We start from the raw sequence: 19,502 nt of genomic DNA on the forward strand, positions 1-19,502 counted from the left end.
ATTACAGGTTATTAGAGGTGGATATGCTATAGGAAAAATGTCTTAACTGTCGTCCTGATACTATAGCTCTTTAATTATCTCACCTCGATTACATTTTGTTGTGCGGGACCCTTCCAATAACGTAAGGGCACATCCACTCAACAACAAACAACTTAAACATACAATCTGTTCACCAAAACTATGGTCGGTCACGTTTTCTATTTTCAGTGGATTGTATGGAAGTGGTGCTTCTTATAATTTTTTTTTTGCTTCCTATTCAAACTGCTTAAAAGACTTATCACCACCAATCAACGTCATGTATGAAATATATCAAAAACTGAATCTGAAGATAGTAGATTCAAGTGTTTTTGACCGAGGTTAAAATTTATTAATACATCTTTGTTTGTGAACATCCCAGAACTATGTGTTGCTTCACTTTAATCTAGTGATTATTATAATAAACTCTAGAATACTGCTTACTTCCTAGGGTCTCTATATTCATTTTTAGAACATGGAAATTTTTATGACAATCGCATTTCTGATCAGTTCTGAAGTTGCATATTGCTTGCTTGCTATCTTCTTTATTTAAATTGTAGTGAAGAGACCAATTTCCTATTTGATTTTCTTTGGAACTACCTATCATCTGTCTTTCTACTTATATCTGATTTGAATGTTACGTTTGCCAGATCAATCTAATCATATTTCCAAAGCATAAATTTCGTGCCCAGACTGGACATATAAAAATTGTATGTGTAAATAATTCTCCTTTACAATTATCAAAATATTTTAAATGAAAAAATGCAGCCGTGTATTTTGTACTTAGGAGCAACTAAAGCCCTCTTATTATTAATTTATTTCTATATCATGCTCTTGACATTTTAATGCCTTCCTTGTGTTTCAATAACTTGTTTGTTATTTAGGAGTTTTATTTTTGTCTTTTTCACATAAATTTCAACCACTGTCGTCATATGGTTGTCGACAACAGTACAGACAGGATATTAAAATACTAAAATTAACAAAACAAACTGTGCTTAATAAACTTTCTAATATATTTTTATTTAGCCTAATTATTAGTAAACAAACATATGTTAGTTCATAAATATTAACTTTTTGGTAAAAATCACAAATGCAAAAAAATTTCTCTAATTAACAATATGTATATCTCTCATTCTTTAACAAATAAAAAATATCTACATCTACCAGACATGTTTTCATAAAACCAAAACAATTATTTGACGCTTTGTCCAAAAGCAACATTAATAATATTATCATCATATTTTGCAGCCTATGCGATTTTCAATAAATGTTTCAATTTGTGCGTCGATTCTAAATCTGTATAAATGATACTTAATGTTCTTTGGGGCCCGACTAGTGACATAAGGTGGTATCTTTTTTTATCTTATTTAAACAGTACCTACAGTCGGAAAAATGAAAGAATACCCATGAGCGAACATATAAAACACGCTGTATTTTCCTGGCACCGTGTCACAAAGAAAATTGTCCAGTGCAAGTACATGTAACAATAATTATTACATGTACTTGCGCTGGCCAATTTTTGTGTGACACGGTGACAGAAAAATACAACGTGTTTTATATGTTCGCTCATGGGTATTCTTTCATTTTTCCTACTGTAGTTATCTTAATGTTTTGAAGATTTATACCGCTATTTCATATAAATAAAAAGCTACATTGACATGCCTATATTTGTATTGTCACACTGTAAATCGACTTACTATTTTAAGTCTGTTTACAGTCACTTTGAAATTAACAATACTTTTACATGGTTTACATTTAACAATACGGTTTCAAAATTCATAAACATAAAAGATTTACAAATTACTATTTTTTCTTAAAAACTGTTTAGTTTATGTTTAGGGATGGTTATGAATCTGTTGAAAAGTATTTCCTAGATTATTTAAGCTTACGATTTGGCCATGAAGCGATGTATCTACCAGATTTGCTAAAAAACCGAACAAAAAATTGAAAAAAGAGTACACTCCCAGGAACTCTGCGATATATAAGAACAGGCTGGCATCTCAGCCCGAAAAATTCAAAATTTCAGTCAAGCATATATTGCAAAACACAACAAACCCGCGCCTGCGCGGTGTAACGTTCGTCAGTCAGTGCGCATGCGCCTGCACTTGCGCTTACTGCCTGATACGCCACCATTGCTGCACCTTTTCAGTGAGCTTTCTACAGAGGCCCCCTAGTTTCCGTCACATCGGACCTTCTTCAGATTCCCCTTCGCCTTCTTCTAAAGTGACTTGGAATCTGATGCCTGGTCGCTGGGACTCGGGAGTCTCTTCTGGAGGGGGGCTCGGTGGTATAGCGTTTTGATACCAATCGCGGTTTTCTTCTAAGGTGTCCAAAATATCCTGAGCGTCAGGATGCACTAGATCTGCCCAAGTTTCCCATAAGGGATGTACTATATAATCTATGAAACCAACTTGGGTCTTTTCTATTGTAGCTGAATGCCTATCGCACATGGGACTGATATCCATTTTGGATTCTCTTTCTTTGTCTCCTTGCTGGAAAAATTCTTCCATGAGGAGATCTACCCAACGTCTATAGAGATCCAAAGGTTTGGTAGGATTACTTAAATCTGCACAGTGCACTAAATTTTCCAAAACTTGTATTCTATCTGTGTAATTATCTAAAAGAAGTACCCCTGAACCAGCTACTTTTTTCGTTTCTACCATAGTCTTTAGATCAGCTAAAAGAGTCATATGTTTGGACATATCAGTACTAAGAACCATGTCTATGACCATCTTCCTAAGAGTTTGTCTCTGCTTTTTGGTCATATTACAGAAAATATCGCAACCGTCGTTAGAAAGTAATTTAAAGGCAACAGCTAAGTGATGATTCTCTAGTACGCTTTCGTCATTATACATAAGGGCTAACTCAGAACTAGAATTAATTAGAAATTGATTGGTAAGTCCAGGATGGTCTACGTCGTGAATGCACGCTGCGAATAGAGCTGCTGTCACTTCTAGCGGTGTAAATACAGATTCTAATGCAGGAGTATTCAGCAGTACATGTGTACTTTGAGCCACATCCGCTGCATGCAGGGAATTGTGGAAAGGATTTTCTTTCACATAATGGTCTTCTAGGGTCATCATAAAAGTTATAAACGTCTTCGGCGGGATGTTCATTGTCTTCAAGAGGTCTCTATTGTTAAAGGTCGTGTAAGCTACACAGGTTAGGGGCTTTCCGTTGCTTAACTCTCCGATGCGGAAAATATCGATACCCCATTGATCTATCATAATCAAACTTTTGCCTAATTCTTCTTCGTAAGGTGTTTCAATGCCGTGCAAAGGTAACTTCTCACCGGTAAAAGAATTGGTGTGGCAAAGTGGTTTACGATTAACACCTGATATTTGAGACATGGTAGAATGCGGTCCTCGGGCACGTTCTTTGCGTTGAGTGGGTTTTGGGAGGAGCTCAGGGACTTCATCACGAAGGGAGGGTAGGTCCAATTCTTGTTGTTTGTCTGGAACAAATAAATACATTATTAATCATCATGCGTATAATTACCATGCATATAAATTTTTAAAAATATTGTAGACTAGGACATTAATAAATTAAACAAGGTTGCTTGTGGTAAGCAAGAATATTCTTCTTTTTATAGTTACCTCTCATCAATGGAGGTTAGCTACTATAATTGCAAACTCTTCTCTGCCTTCAGCTGTTCTTATTAGGTGTTCAACATTTAGCCCTGTCCACTGTCGTATGTTTCTTAGCCACGATAGTATTTTCCTTCCGTGTCCTCTCTTTCCCTGGATCTTTCCTTTCACTAAAAGTTGAGCATTGGTACTTATTATTTCTCAGTATGTGTTCTAGGCATGATGTTTTTTCTAACCTTCAGTCTGTTGAAAATTCTCGTTCCTTGCCTACTCTATGCAGCAATTCTTCGTTTAAGGTATGCGATGTCCATGAAATTTTGAGGATTCTCCAGTAGATCCACAGTTCAAAGGCCTCTACTTTATTTACATCATCATCACGTAGCGCTACAACCCTGGGTGGGCCTTGGCTGACTATACAACTTTTTTCCAATTTGTTCGGTCTTTCATCAACCTACGCTCAAATGGAATATTCATTTTCCGGAGATCTACTTGGATGTTATCTCTCCATCGTATTCTGGGACGTCCGAGTGGTCTTTTTCCTGTAGGAATCTCCTCCCATACCAGTCTCTCGTACCAGCAACTGGCCAGTATAATTAACAGTGCGAAAAATGTTGCCGAGCTATGAAACTAGGTGTCGCTTTTCCGAACTTGCACGGTCCCAATACTGTTTTGTCGTGATGTCGTGGTGAGGTCCGAAAATTTTTTCGTTCAAAACGTCTGAGCTTTTCTTCGTTTGCTTTGGTCATGGTCCACGTTTCGCATCCATATGTTAGTAAGGGCCTGACGATGGATTTATAGATTTTTATCTTTGAACTTCTTGTAAGATTTTTTGATTTTATAAGCTTATCCAGAGCGAATAGACAGCGATTTGCCGATTGGAGTCTGTCTTTTATTTCTTCAGTAACATCGTTGTCAGCTGTGATTACGGCCCCCAGATACTTAAACCGTTGTACTCTTTCGAAATTAAAGGGGTTGACCGTCACATTTTGTCCTATCCTGTCTCATTGTGTCGTTCTATTTATACACATATATTTCGTATTCTCCTCATTAATCTTCAGGCCTACTTCACTTGTTGCTCCTTCCACCTTGTTGAAAATGTCTTTTATGGATAGGATGGAGTCTCCAACGAGATCAATGTCATCTGAATATGCTAGTAATAGCTTGGGACCTTGAACCGATAGCAATTCTGTTTTTATTTCGGCCGACCTCATGGCTTTCTCTAATACAAGGTTAAAAAGTAGTGGAGATAACGCATCACCCTGTTTGTCCACTGTTGATTTCAAGCTGTCAGACAGTTTATTATTTACACGTACTTTAGATATTCCACCCTCCATACAGACTTTGGTTAATGTTTTATTTACGGTTGATGTTTTAATGGTCCAAGTGTCAACTGCATAGAGAATAGTCGATCAGAGGTATCATTTTGATAAACGTAGTCGAATTTTGAGTTTTATTCGAGAATCATTTACCAGTTTTTTGATTGTTTTCGAAAGATTTTATGGCCTGTTCTATTGTCGATCTTATTTCTAGATCAGGATTTAGGCTGCTATCGATCCAACATCACAGGTACTCAAATTTATTGAAATGTTCTAAAATGTGCCCGTTGATTGTGCAAGGTTGTGGTACATTTTGGTTTTGGTATTGACATCATTTTGACATCACAGCAGTTATATATCATATTATATATTTGGCATGTTTTTATTTATTGATTTTATGTGTTTTTTTATCCTTAAAAGCTGTTATAAAGTTTTTATCAATACAATTTCCCTTCATTTTACTTCTGCTAGTCATGAACTAGATTAAGTGGGATATATTATGATCGACATCATAACGACAGTAAAGTAGATAATATAATCTATAATAGGCTTAATTACGTTGTACATAAAAAATTACTATTTTTAACTGTAAAAACTGTCCTACTTGAGCATGATTAGCGGCGCATGTCGTAACATACCTACATACTATTGTACATTCGTTTTCGAATCAACACTTTGACTGCCACAATAGTGAAAAAAAGAAGTTCCTTCCAGCCGCAAATATTTTTAATCTATATATACACATACAAGCGAGAATAAATTGTTGATTCTCGCGGCTATAGAATCAAATTGCCCGTGCATCACGGCATGCTTCTCATGGCAGTCAAAGTGTTAAAAACTACAAATTGAGATACTTTGGTGCTTACCTAGGAAAGTGGAGCAGATATATTCCGATATTTGATTGCCAGATTTGCTAGATTCGGAGAAATGAGACAGCTCCTTATTCAGCATACGTTTAAACTGTAACAAAAAGATAAATAATTAATTACTAACCTACACTACTTCTATACATGTAAATTTTTATAACAATTAAATACATTGACATGCTCACAATGGACAAGTATTGTATTTGCTCGCGTTTCGTGTCTAGTTCTATTTAAAGAAATGTAGGCATTTGTACCTAAAATAGCTTTTGGACTTTTAATAATAAAACGTCCTTTACAATTTTAATGAACCTTGACCCATATGAAATCGATCCAAATCTATGTAGTAAATGTCTGTAGATTTTATTAGTTTGTCGAATAAGTCGTTGTACTGGATATACTTGTAACAAATTGTACCTTTCAATAAATAGATTCCTTGGTGTTGTATATCTGATATGAATCAATGCCTTTCTTGTCTTAGGAACACGTCGAGAGATTAATAAGTATTATATTGTTATAATGAGAGACAGATTAAGATTTAATTTGTTACAGAGACCTCCCCTCCATTTACGCATGTTTCTTCCTCTTGGAGTAGTTAGCACGGCCTGTGGTATGCTCTGAATCAAACTAAATTCAGCTGTTTAGTCAGCAAATTAATAAGAAATCATTTTCTTCCCAGGCAACCAAGTGACGGGAGGAGCTTAACGGGTTAATGCTTACAATGCTATGTTGTATATTGACGTTTATAAGCTTAAATTGTCATAAGAAATTTTTCATTTATTGTTTACGTGCTTTGTGTGGTAAAAAAGGACTTTTCATTTAGATATTTAGTTGAAAACACGTGTTAATTAAGAGATTTTTATTCGTATTTCTCAAGTGAGTAGTGAGTTAGTTTAATGCAAATGTTCTTCTTGAAAACGGTTTGAGGTTATGTGTTTTGTTTTGGTGAATATTTTCTGTTAATGAACTAATTATGTGTTATCGAGTTTAATTAAATTAATTTGTTAATAAATTATTTATTAGTTTATATGTTGTTTCAGTTTTGACACAGTAAGTATACCTTAGCCTATAAGCTAAATTTAAAACAGTTAAATGAAAAATTGCAAAATCATACCAACAATACAACGACATAAAAACTACGTTTTTTATATCACCTATTTAAAACGTGATAAAAATGACGTCATTTATGGTGAGACATGTTCACGTGACTTTCGACATCGAAAAAACGTGACAAACTGACGTGGTTTGGTTATAATTATGACGTCTTTTCAACGTTTTGTAAACGTTATTTGGTTGCCTGGGTTAGTAGACAGCTGGATTTAGTTTGATTCGGAACACACCACAGGTCGTTCTGACGACGCCAAGAGGAAGAAACGTATGTAAAGGGATTGTGGTGGTCTCTGAAACACATTAAAATATTAAGCTGTCTCTCATTACCTTAGTTTTATTCACATTTTGAGTAATAAGAACCAAAAATTCGTTGGATTTTACCTAGCTAAATAGACTGGTTGTGGAATGGAATTGTAGATTCCCCCATGTCTATCAATTATCGCTCCATCTGTCTTGCAAATTGGAGAAGGCTCGGATTTCAGGTTGTTACCAAAATTTTGCTTTCCGGCGTAAGATATCTATAGTATCCACGAGGAAAATAAACTTCCTGCAGCTGGCTGTATACCGTAAATAACAAAAATACTAGATTTGTTGTAAAAGGTACATTTTAAAATACCCTAAATACGGTTACATTAAGACAAAACGTTTTCGGATTAAGAAATTCATCATCAGTGTTCTAAAAGCCAAATAATAGCATGCCTGAGCCTACCAAAATGTGTTGGGTAAAAACCCTTATATCTATAGTGTTTCTCTCCTTAGGATTTCTCGTTGTTTATTATATTATTACGTATTCTACGACTGAATGTTTTTCAAAATAAAATATTTTATCAAAACAAGATAAAATTTAACATGATTCCTGTGTCACTGCGTTGTTGTTTAATATTAAATAGTTAATTCGCTCATCTCTACCCGTAAGTCTACAATAAGGTTACCAAAAACCGGCAGGGTAGGTTCAGCTATTTGAAGAATCCTCTTCAAACGACGAGACCTACGGGAGGGAAGGTAGTAAAATAAAATAAAAAATGCGCCCTATATATTGTGCGTCGACTTTGTTTAGTCCCCGAGGGATCGAAAAGGAGGAAAACAAACAGAATCCAGGAAGATAAAGAATATCCGCGATGGATATTATATTTTAGGGGTTGAAAACTTATAATAAAAATTTTCGAACATTCGGTTTGTAATATATTTTCGACAACAGCAGTAAGCTTTATCGACCTTTTACAGGTTGTAACAGATTTGAGTGATGCTTTACCTTAATATACCTTTTTAGAGAAACGCAAATTTAGGGCAAAGCTTTAAAATTAATTTTAACAAAAACTCGGTTAACAAAAACGGTTTATTTATCGTTGTATTTCAAGAAGTATCTTATATATGTTTCGTTAATATTTAAAAAAAAGTGACCAATATTTTAAAAGAAAAGTGACATAACCCACAAATTTTGATCTTTTTCTTTGTTAAATCAAAATCATAGTTTCTTTGGTTTTGCTTCTTACACAATTAGAAACAGTCACTTATCCATATTCTTCGTTTTTAATAATTTATAAATTTTAGCAGTTTAAAACTTATTTATTGTTAAACTAAGATCTAAAAAATATATTTTGTCTTTACCGAAAAGTTGTTTTTTGTTCGGTTATCTTTGTCGCAGATATCAGTATAGCGTTTTTTTATTTCTTTTAGTCAACTTCCTTTTAAAGTTCTTCCTTCCCTAATATATCTGCTTCAGTAACAATAATTTGTTTCTCAATAAAAGCTTTTCTGTGGAATTTGGAATGGTTGTTATTTTAGTTCTCTCTTCGTTTATCTTGTTTTTAATTTTTGTTTTTTTGTAAAACCTAATCTCCCTCTTTTTCAAACATATTTAGCCAAAATATGTTTTTTCTTCTAATGGGTTTTATTGTATATAGACAAGATTACTATATTATTACTTATTTTATTAACTTATTTTCTTCAGTATGTTATTTTTGCATACATAGATATGTTTACTTACCGAATATTGGACGGTACGGTATGTTTATAAGCTCAGTTCGAATAAAAATCTGGTCTAAAAGGTTAAAAACACAACAAATTTACTCAAAGCAAACATGTCGCTCAAATATTTCCTCAAATTTATCTAACAGTATTTCCTGCTTGAAAAATATTTTGAAAATTTCATGTTTTTATCGGGTCGTTAAAAAAGTTTGTTCTTTTACTAACATGCGTCAAGAAATGGTATTTGCTTTTCATCAGGAACTTTTATTTTTATCCAAATTTTTCCTTTGTACTTGTATCCAATTTGAATCATTAACAACGTTAAAAATTAATGCAAATATACTCAGTTAAAACTACTTATACGAAGCCTGAGAGAGATACTTTATCAACGAAAAAAATAATTTGAATATACAATAGACTTAGGAAAGTTCCATTCCCTAGCCAACAGAGGATATGGAGAAAAAAATCGTTTAGTAGTTATATTTTTAGTACTTGACAGCCTTGATATTTTATAATGTACATTAAATTTTTATCTACGTTTAATTTGTTAATTCAATTTTTAGCCGAACTAGTTGAAATAATAATATTATACTAGATGAATGTTTAATTATGTTATGTAAAAATTATAAAAAGGTTAATAATAGATGAATTTTTAATTACCTTACGTAAAAATTATAAAAAGTTGTGATTAATATAAATACTTGCTTAATAATAATTACTATAATATGTCTTTAGTCAAGATTTAAAAGCTAGATTATAGAGCTGTCCGTCTGATCGTCTGTCTGTCTGGGTTTCTGTGCGATAACCCTTGAAGGACAAGTTAGAGAATATTGACACTTAAGTAGTGGATACATTCCTCCTAGTCCAAGGAAGAATTCTAATGAATTCATGAGTCAATATATTAAAGATTAACAAACGTTAAAAATTAGTAGCTTTGGAAACTTCTGTACGAAAGATTTCTGCGCATGAAAGATCTCAAGTCTTTCAAGCTCGAGTTCTGGCGTCTTCGTACTGATATTTTGCTCTGTTGCTCTGTTTTGCCCTTTGGCTCTAATATCAAAAATGGAAATATTAATCAAAATAACAGTTACATAACCGAAATTCCATGCCTTTTATGAATGAACCAACTAACCATGTCATCAACCATAATGTTGCAACAGTTTAATACCCATTACGTAGTAAATGTTTTTATTGACTGCTCGCTTTTTTAACACGTTGTAAACATTACTTATTCATGAATGATTGTGTTTCGAAAATTTTGAACCCAACGTATTTAAAAACGGTATTGTCACAGGCACACTCACTTGTTTTTTTATGACGATCTGATTCATCAGCGCATAAATTAAGCAACTAATTATGCGGTGAGTCGTTCGATTATGACAAAAAAAACTAGCAGAATCATCATCATACTAAAATCACTACAATGTAGAGAATATTTATCTAAAGGAACTAGTTATGCTGGATTCGGAGCTTTTAAAATTATTAAACTTCAATGAAATACCTACTTATTCGTCTTCTTCTTTGACTTTTTCCCATTATGAGTTCACCTTTTCGTCCTCCACTGCACTCTACTCTCTCAGTCACCTTCCCTGAGGTCTCTATCTATCATAACATGTCCTATGTGTTTTCCATCACATAGCACGTCTTCTCTTCTGTCCGTCTTTCTTTTCTCTATTTTCCAACTTTTATGCAATTGAGCATTCTCTTCCATTCTGTTCGCTCTATTCCATCCTCTATGGTGATTTGTAGACATCTTCTCATAAAGTCCAATTCGACTGTTCTTATTTTATTCCGTATTGTTGTCGTCATTGGCAATATTTAGGCTTTATATAGGGTAATATTCAGCACTGTATTCAGGGTAATATTCAGCCACTTTCGTGGCTTGTTTTCCCCGTACTATTTTCATTTCTATATCTTTCATACAAGTACAATTTCGTCTTATCATTAACCCTAAATACCTACTTAAAAATCTTACTTCTCTTAATCGTATGCCCGCACTTCACTCTCGCCGAAGTCGATCGAGGTTCAACAAGTACGAGAGTGTAGACGGCCACCTTGTGTAACTTTGCCTAACTTCGTTCTACTTCCATTCTATGTCGGTCTGGCGCGTCCGAGTCAAAGGGATCTTTGTCGGTATCGCACCGCTCTTTGTCGGTATCGCACTTCCTCGCGAAGTAGAACGAGTGTGTAGAGAGGTACCTACTTCGGACTTCGGTCAACTTTGGCGAAGTAACTTCGCCGAGAGTGTGGAGCCCGCTTAAAATTAAGTTATAATCTGCAACTTTAGATGCAATACATAAGTATTCGGTTACACATATTTATCGTGAGTCCCCATAGCTGATATGCTCATAACCTTCTTTTAATCTCCTTATCATATATTCAATGTTTTCAATGTCTTGTGCAAAAATGACTTTTTCATCGGAAAAAAGTAATGAATATATTATCTTGTACTAATATCTTGATTCTTTCAAAACCTGATCTAGTATGTACATATACATATTTAAAAAGGTAATTGTTTTTGTTATTTCATTACCTAACTTTATTTATAATAGATAAATTAAAACTAAAAAAATTAATAATAAAAGCCACTGTTACACAATCAACCTGTAACACAATGTTAACAGAGTGGAAAAACTATCAGGTGATGATCAAAAATACTAAAACAGTAACCCCAAGAAAGGAAAAAAACTGCTTTGAATAGATTCAACACTTCCCATGTAAAGAGTCTTCTTAATTATTGCAGCTCTATCATATTACACCTCAAAAGAATTATCAGAATAGGTAATGGAGTAAAAAACAAACACTACAATGGTTTACTCCATAGAAGAGCTAAAACTCTTAGTAAGAGTAATCCTAGTTGTACGCCACTGTACTGAAAATTTCGAGCGCATACCAATTTTTAAACTTAATGGATAACGACGATTAAAAATTCAATATCCGCCAAGATAAGTTTATTTTAAAGCCAATAAACTTTCATTTGATCAACCTCACGTGGCTTACGATCTGAAAATTTTCTTCCGATAAGTTTCCAAGATTCGAAACATGAGGTGGAAGATAATACACAAGGACCATGTGCACTCGTTACGTTCCAGAGGTCTTTGTTTCAATTTCTCCTTGAATGGAGACTATTGATTAATATTTGTGTTGCGTATTCGAGGATAGAAAGTGGGAAAAATATTTATCCTTCATATATCTATAGAAAATATTATCAGTCATTGGAAAACGATTATAAATATATTAAAACGTATAAAATCCTTGTTTCTAAAGCTTGGAGTTGGTTCAATATTTATTGCTGTATGGAGAAATGTGTATAATGAGACATGCTGCAAATAAAGAAATTTAGACAATTGATCTAATTATAATGTATATTTATATTTATATTCAGAGGCAATTTTTCAAGAAGCCCTAGAACATACGGAAGCAGGAATCCTGTACAACGGCGAACTATTAAAAACTTTTAGATATGCCGATGATACCGTTAGATATATTTGCCGACACTGCACAAGGATTACAACTTTTAATGAACAAAGTAGCAGAGGTTAGTAGCAAATATTTATGGACTAAAAATTAACACTTCTAAAACTAAAGTGATGATAATCAGCAAAGAAAGAATTGAGAGGGTACAGTTTACCATCAACCAAAAAGTAGTTGAACGTGTGGCAAAATACACGTACTTTGGCACTACATTAAATGAGCAGTGGGGCCACTCCCAAGAAATAAAAGTTAGAATAGAAAAAGCATGCGCAGCGTTCATCCAAATGTCCAAGACGTTCAAATCACACAATTTGAATTTAGAACTGAAACTTAGACTCCTCCGATGTTATAATATATTCTCCATCTTATTATATGGAGAAGAGTCTTGGACTCTAACGGAAGCAACAACGAAGAGATTGGAAGCGTTCGAAATGTGGACATATAGAAGAACTCTTAAGATATCAAGGATGGACAAAACATCAAATGCCAAAATACTCCAAAGACTCAACAAAGAGAAGGAAATAATGTGCACGGTGAAAAGAAGAAAATTAGAATATTTCGGCCACATCACACGAAATGAAACAAAATATACCTAACCTGTTAAAATGCATTTTACAGAGAAAGGTAAATGGTAAGAGGCGTTGCAAGAAGAATACCTTGGCTCAGGAACTTGAGGACCTGGTTTGCGACATCCACTGCAAGGCTTTTTAAGGCAGCAGTTAATAAGATTATCATTGCTAGAATGATTGCCAACATTCGTAACGGATAGGCACCAGAAGAAGAAGAAGATCTAATTAACCAAATAAGAGTAAAAAATTATAGAAAGACAAAAACCAGAAAGGCTGCAACAATCTGCGTTAATGTCAATGACAGGCATTACTCAATTGTCACGCGTATTTATCTCATGTCAATAAAGCAACAACAGTCTGATAAAATTCTTATCACTCGAAAATCTAAAAAAACTATTTGGAGAAGACTTTATTGTATGTTGGTACTCCTCCAATCTTTATAAATATTAAAAGATATAATATAGTATAAAAATGGATTAACTTTAAGCCTCTACGTCAATGTCAGATCTTGATCAAATCTATCAACTTTTAGTTTTGCAAATAAGACACGAAAATGTAAGAAGGACGCACGGTTCTTAGACATTTACTACGGTTGTCTATTTCGACTAACCAATGAACATTAAGACCGCGATTACGTCACGGGAGTACAGTAATTTGAATCGTAATATGATTAATCGGTATTTTTATGTCTTTGATGTATGGAAAATAGTAAAGATAGTGTTGAAATAAAGATGTTTAGTGGATTACTATAACTAATTATGGAAAACTGTTGATATTTAGGTGGTTTGGTACTTAAAATTAATCAAAACCGGTTGTTCACGTTTATCCAACGGTTAATGCAAGATTTACGGAAATCTAGGACTTCAATCTTTACTCTACACTGAAAATTTGTCGCCATTACTGAATTTCCATCAATACTGGATTAACTATTGAAAACGTACCGTCCTTAGAGGCCAGATAGAATTATGTGGATTAGAATTACTTGTATAATTTATTGCAAGAATTTAAATAATATATGTAATAAATTTAGCCACAATACAGCCTATACCTGGCATTCTAAAATTTCATCAACATTATTATTACGTTAATACATAATGAAATTTTACCGTTTTAATCTTTTTTTAAATTTAAAAATATGCTTGTGTACTCTTGTGACGTAAGTCAAGTCTCCGCACCATAGTCGGAGTCGGCAACCGTAGTAAATGTCTAAGAACCGCGAGAAGGACGAAAAAAGTAAGTTATCGTATGACAATTTTACATGAACTTACGAACTGATTTTTGTATAATATTTATAAAATTTACATACCATCCTAATTTGGGTTGCTATAATTATGAAAAAACTAATATCCCTTGACCAATTTATTCAAAAAATGCGGAAAAGGCGCCTTTCGACTATATTTAGATTAGATAGACTTGGTTGACTTAAGACTTTTACATAATGGCTGATAGTTATTAAAATATAAAAAAAATTGTAACCAAACCTTTTCCGTATCAGCACATGGCAGTATTTTAAAAACAATGGATTTAAACATTTTATCACTACACGTATCGTAATGTCTAAAACATAAAAAAATAAACCTCAAGCGTAGGACTCTAAGGAGCAAATATTTTCTTGGTTTTATTTGAACACAGATTGAAACTAAGTAAAACAAAATTAAATTTATCAAAATAATAATATTTTTAAGTAATTCAATACGCAGGTCATTTTTTGTTTGCTGTAACATATTTTATATTTAAGTTTAATGGTTTGTTTATTATTTTTCTTGTAATCTTATGCCGCGATAGGTCAATACAATTTGAATATATTGTTATTTAACTTATTTATAGTTGGATCAAGAGTGTTTTATTTATAACTAATTTTCTAATTGCTTATATTTAGTAATAATATAAAAATAGTTCACTCATTTATTTAAAATCGTTATTAAAACAACTAAAACTGTCTCTGTTCTCTCTTTTTTGTCATAATATCCAATATCCAATCTATCTATTCACATTGCTCTTCTTGTTATATCGCTCATATCAAATATTACATTCTCCTCGAGTTTATCAATAATAATATGGCCGACAAATCAAAAGTATTTACTGCTTGTAAAATAATTAGAATATTTTTAGCACCTTTTTAGTACTGGAACAAAGTATAGTAATGTATGCTTACTAATTTTTACGCAGTGTTATTCGCACATCATAAATATTTACAAATATTTTTCGATATCTTTTATTTTAATATTAATTTTTACAGATTAAGGCTATCACTTAATGATTAATTTACATTTATTCAAAACGCTTCTTACTTGCATATTGTGCAATTTAAAATTCATAATAAATACCACGTTTCCATACAAAAAGCAGAATTAATTTTGGATGAATATTTTTTCGTGATTGGAAAACGCACACCTGGTGTCCAATTTTTTTTTGATAAACATGTCATAAGGATGTAAAGTAACTGCGACCTTGTCGTGCTAAAGGAGCCTTTATTATTGGCCATGGTTGTTACTTCGTGAACTAAGGACAACTAAGGATAGCTCAACTCCCTACTAGTACCTAATGGATTAGGAACAAACAAAACAAACAAGTAAGAGGAACGAGGCAACCTCAATCATCATCTACATACATGAACTATGGAATTAGATCCCGTTAGAAAAAACAACTATTGACAAGTAGTCTTTAAAGCCGATGCCACATTATGCGTTTTGACCGGATGCGTTGAAAACGCATCCGTTTCCAACGCAACCGGACCGACCTGTCACACTATGCGTTTAGTCTGGTGCAGTTTGTAAGCGCGTACCGATGACTCAAAACGCATCCGTTTCCAACGCAACCGGACCGATCTGTCACACTATGCGTTTTCACCGGATGCGGCGGAAACGCATCCGGTCAAAACGCATAATGTGGCATCGGCCTAACATCGCGATGAAGCTCAACAAGGACCAAAAAACGAGCATGAGCTGCACTGAGAGAAATTGGTTTCAGCAGAGTCGGTTGTCGATTTAAAGGAGACCTTCCAACAGGTGCTTAAGTCTATCCGAAGGTCACAGACATATATCAAAGGAAACAAAAATCTGTCATTTATGAAAATGTCTAAATATAAATAGTATATGGTATTAAATTGAACTTGAAGAAAAAAATTCATGGTCTTTAGAAAACATCCAAAAGACAACGAGCCAATCCATAAATAATATCCAGATAGAAAGGGTAGATAAATACAAATATCTAGAAACATTTGTAGAAATAGCAAGGGCAAAATTTGTGAAAATGCATCTACTATGTAGTAGAGACCTAAGAATGCATCTAAAAATAAGGTTACTACGTTTTTATAACTTGCTCTACGGATCTGAGGCCTGAACATTGAAGCAATTAGAGATTAAGAAATTGGAAACTTTTGAGCGTTGGTGGTATCGAAGAATGCTACGAATATCATGGGTAGACAAAATTAGCAATATTGAAGTTCTTGATAGGATTAATAAGCGGGAAGAAATTATACAGATAATTATCTGTATAATTTCATAATAATTATCAGTAGTAATTGCACAAGAGCTCTGAAATTATTGAATTTTTCCTGAGTGACACTTTGACAGTTTGAATTTCACGAGCCGAAGGGGAGTGAAATTTTGTCAAAGTATCACGAGAGCAAAAATTCTATATTAATTTCAGAGGTCGAGTGCAATTTGTTGCGATTATTTCATGAATAAAACTGTTCAAAACCAAAATTTTATTGTAATTTATTTATGTAAGTACCATTAAACACACAGTTTTTATAAATATTTGACGATTGAAAGTCATCACTTTTATAATTTTTAAAACATTAATTGTCATTAATGTCACTGAATGTATTTTTTCGTAGCAACGAAGGGCATCTGACGTAATATACTTAACGACGGGAGATTATCAAAAATTATCGATTTAATTCAGATTTCTGTAGCTTTCTATTGGTCAGAATCTCCTATGAATGAAATAATCTGTATAATTAAGAAATTATACAGATAATTATCTGTATAATTTCTGTATAATTATAATTAAGATGCAGAAGCTTGAATATTTCGGTCATATAGCAAGAGGTTCTCGTTATAGTCTGCTGTTTTTGATTATAGAGGGCAAAATAAAAGGTAAAAGAGATGTATGAAGAAGACCAACCCCCTGGTTACGAAATCTAAGGGAATGACTCAGTCTGAGTTCTAATAAACTATTTAGAGCTACTGTAAGTAAAATAAGAATTGTGAAGTTGATTGTGATTCAACCTTGGATAGAAGATGGAACCTTAAGAATAAGAATGGAAATGTCTATAAACGCTAAAGACCTATTTACAATCAACACGTTTTTCTTTGTTTGTTAATTAATACCGACCTAAATCACTTGAAATACAGGATTAATCAAACTAAAATATGTCAAATGACATATAAATAGGAATTTTCTATTTATACAACTGTATTTATATCAGATATCGATAGACTAATCATCCATAGTCGTAACTTTGTGCGTAAACTGTTGAAATTCTATTTTGGGGACAATACAAGGTGTATTTAATTCAAATTTTGATGAAAAACTTTTCTCATTAAAATTTGTTGCCCTTTGGTCGATCCTGGTGTACGTGACATTATTCAGGTGCCATACATAACGATATTATACTATTAAAAGAGTTATGAGTGTTTTTTAACCTTGAACCAGTTGAAATAAAAAAATATTATTTAATTCTGAGCCAATTAACTTGAGATTCTAAATTATGAGGTATTTAGAATAAAAAACATGCAAAGCAGCCAAAATGTTAATGCTTTATATCAGTTAGTAGTCAATGTTATTTATCAAATAGTTAGGAAAGGTTTTTAGGAAAAAATACCTATAAAAATCCAGAATATAAGGAAGTTCATAATATCAATATTACAAAACTGATAGTAAGTTTACAGAAACACAAACATCGAACGGTTGATACAATCAATTAATACCTGACAACATGAGATAACATAATGAGATAACGAAATAATTTATCCAAGCCTTGAACTCACCTGATCGAATTAAATAATACAGTTTATGTTTATTAATTCCACTACAGATGTCCCCAAAGGTTACTATCCTCTCTGATATCTGTACTAAAAAAAGAATTTAATTGTAGGGATAAGAGAAGATAACTAGAAGATAATAGGATCTAACCTAACAATAGAATTATAAAAGATAACGACTACATAGTGATTTTTGTCAAAAGACTACAGATGAAAAAGAACAAGAAGATAAAAAGATTATAGATGTATTTGAGATGTACTGCTGGAGACGAATGCTGAAAATAAAAAGAGAATAAAGAAAAGACTATCAACACAAATACTTATACTTCAGAGAAATGAAGGCACATTGGAAAAATCAGCTAATACTTTCATGATATCACGATACCTGTATCAGGTTAACGACTAGACTAAGAAGAAGAATATCAATCAATGTGTATTTTTGAAGTATATTTTCTGTAATGGAATCGATAAATATGTTTTCTGTTTATGTGATAATGCAATTAAACGAATAAAAATAAAAAAAAATATACACTAATATCATCATTGGTGTAAAAATATTATAATTATTAGGATGCACGCGTAACAGCCACGTGAAACGTTCGCATGTCATAAGATAAAATGAAAAAAAAAACTATTATAAATGTTAATATTATAATAGATTATAATAAGAGGTCAAAGTGAAGTCAGTAAAAAAACCTAATAGTGGAACTATCCTTCACAGAGTTAAATTAACTTTGACGGTAATTTTTGCAATTACTAGAATACAGAGTATCAATGGTAAAATATTTTCCACAATTAGATACAAAGTATCTACATGTTATAGTCTAAGAGCTAGTGAACCCTCCGACTAACGGTCGTCCTGTAAGGCTAGAAATTTTTCTAGTGATAATTCATAGCACACCAAGGCTAAAAACCATGACCTGGCAGGCCTCAGCGGTGCACGTGTATCTACCAGGTGAATCGAAAAGTGCAAATTTAGGGAGTAAAATAAACTTTCTCCTGTAAGGTTTAAATTTAAGTATGTGTTTGGGTAAGTCATTTAGAAGAAATGTGTACAATGACAGGCGATTCTGAAGAGCATAAGACCTTGCCAGGCGAGGGGAAAGATTATGGGTTTTTCCTAAAATTATTCTTTTTGCATCGAACAAATTTTTTTTTAGGTTTTTTGAATCACTCCAAACAGAAAACGTCTTTAGTGATTTTTCTCTTAAGTTAATAGTTTTTGTTATATAAGTGATTGAAAATTTTGAAAATTGCGAAATCGGCCATTTTTAACCCTAAATCGGACATTTATCTAAAAATTTCAATGTTGCCAAGATACGTAGATATTCTTTAAACATTGATTGATGAAATCCCGAAGAGTTTTTTGCAATAAAATATCGAAAACTTTGTTTTTTTAATTGCTAATCAAGCGGGTGCGACACTGTACTATAAGTGAGGACGTTTGAGTTTGCATAAATTCATTATCTCGAGAATGGGCAAATTTCAAGACAAATCCTCAGACAGGTCGATTTTTATTTTTAAATTAGGACTTTTTGGCATATATATAATACTAGTGACGTCATCCATCTGAGCGTGATGACGTAATCGATGATTTTTTTACATGAGA

General features: G+C 33.0%; 1 protein-coding gene across 9 annotated transcripts in view; it reads right to left on the bottom strand.

The window, feature by feature from the left end:
* Positions 1-533: 533 nt before the first annotated feature.
* LOC114327290 (cAMP-specific 3',5'-cyclic phosphodiesterase) overlaps positions 534-19,502 on the bottom strand; it is a 1,080,669-nt gene continuing 1,061,700 nt past the window's right edge. For all 9 annotated transcript variants that reach the window (XM_050646630.1, XM_050646629.1, XM_050646632.1 and 6 more), the window contains 2 exons: positions 5,785-5,878; positions 534-3,469 (listed from right to left, as the gene is read on the bottom strand). In XM_050646630.1, the coding sequence (XP_050502587.1) occupies positions 2,196-3,469; positions 5,785-5,878 (1,368 nt within the window). In that variant the 3' untranslated portion in view covers positions 534-2,195. The remainder of the gene's footprint in view (positions 3,470-5,784; positions 5,879-19,502) is intronic.

The sequence above is a fragment of the Diabrotica virgifera genome, chromosome 3 (assembly GCF_917563875.1).
Source record: "Diabrotica virgifera virgifera chromosome 3, PGI_DIABVI_V3a".
NCBI lineage: Eukaryota > Metazoa > Arthropoda > Insecta > Coleoptera > Chrysomelidae > Diabrotica > Diabrotica virgifera.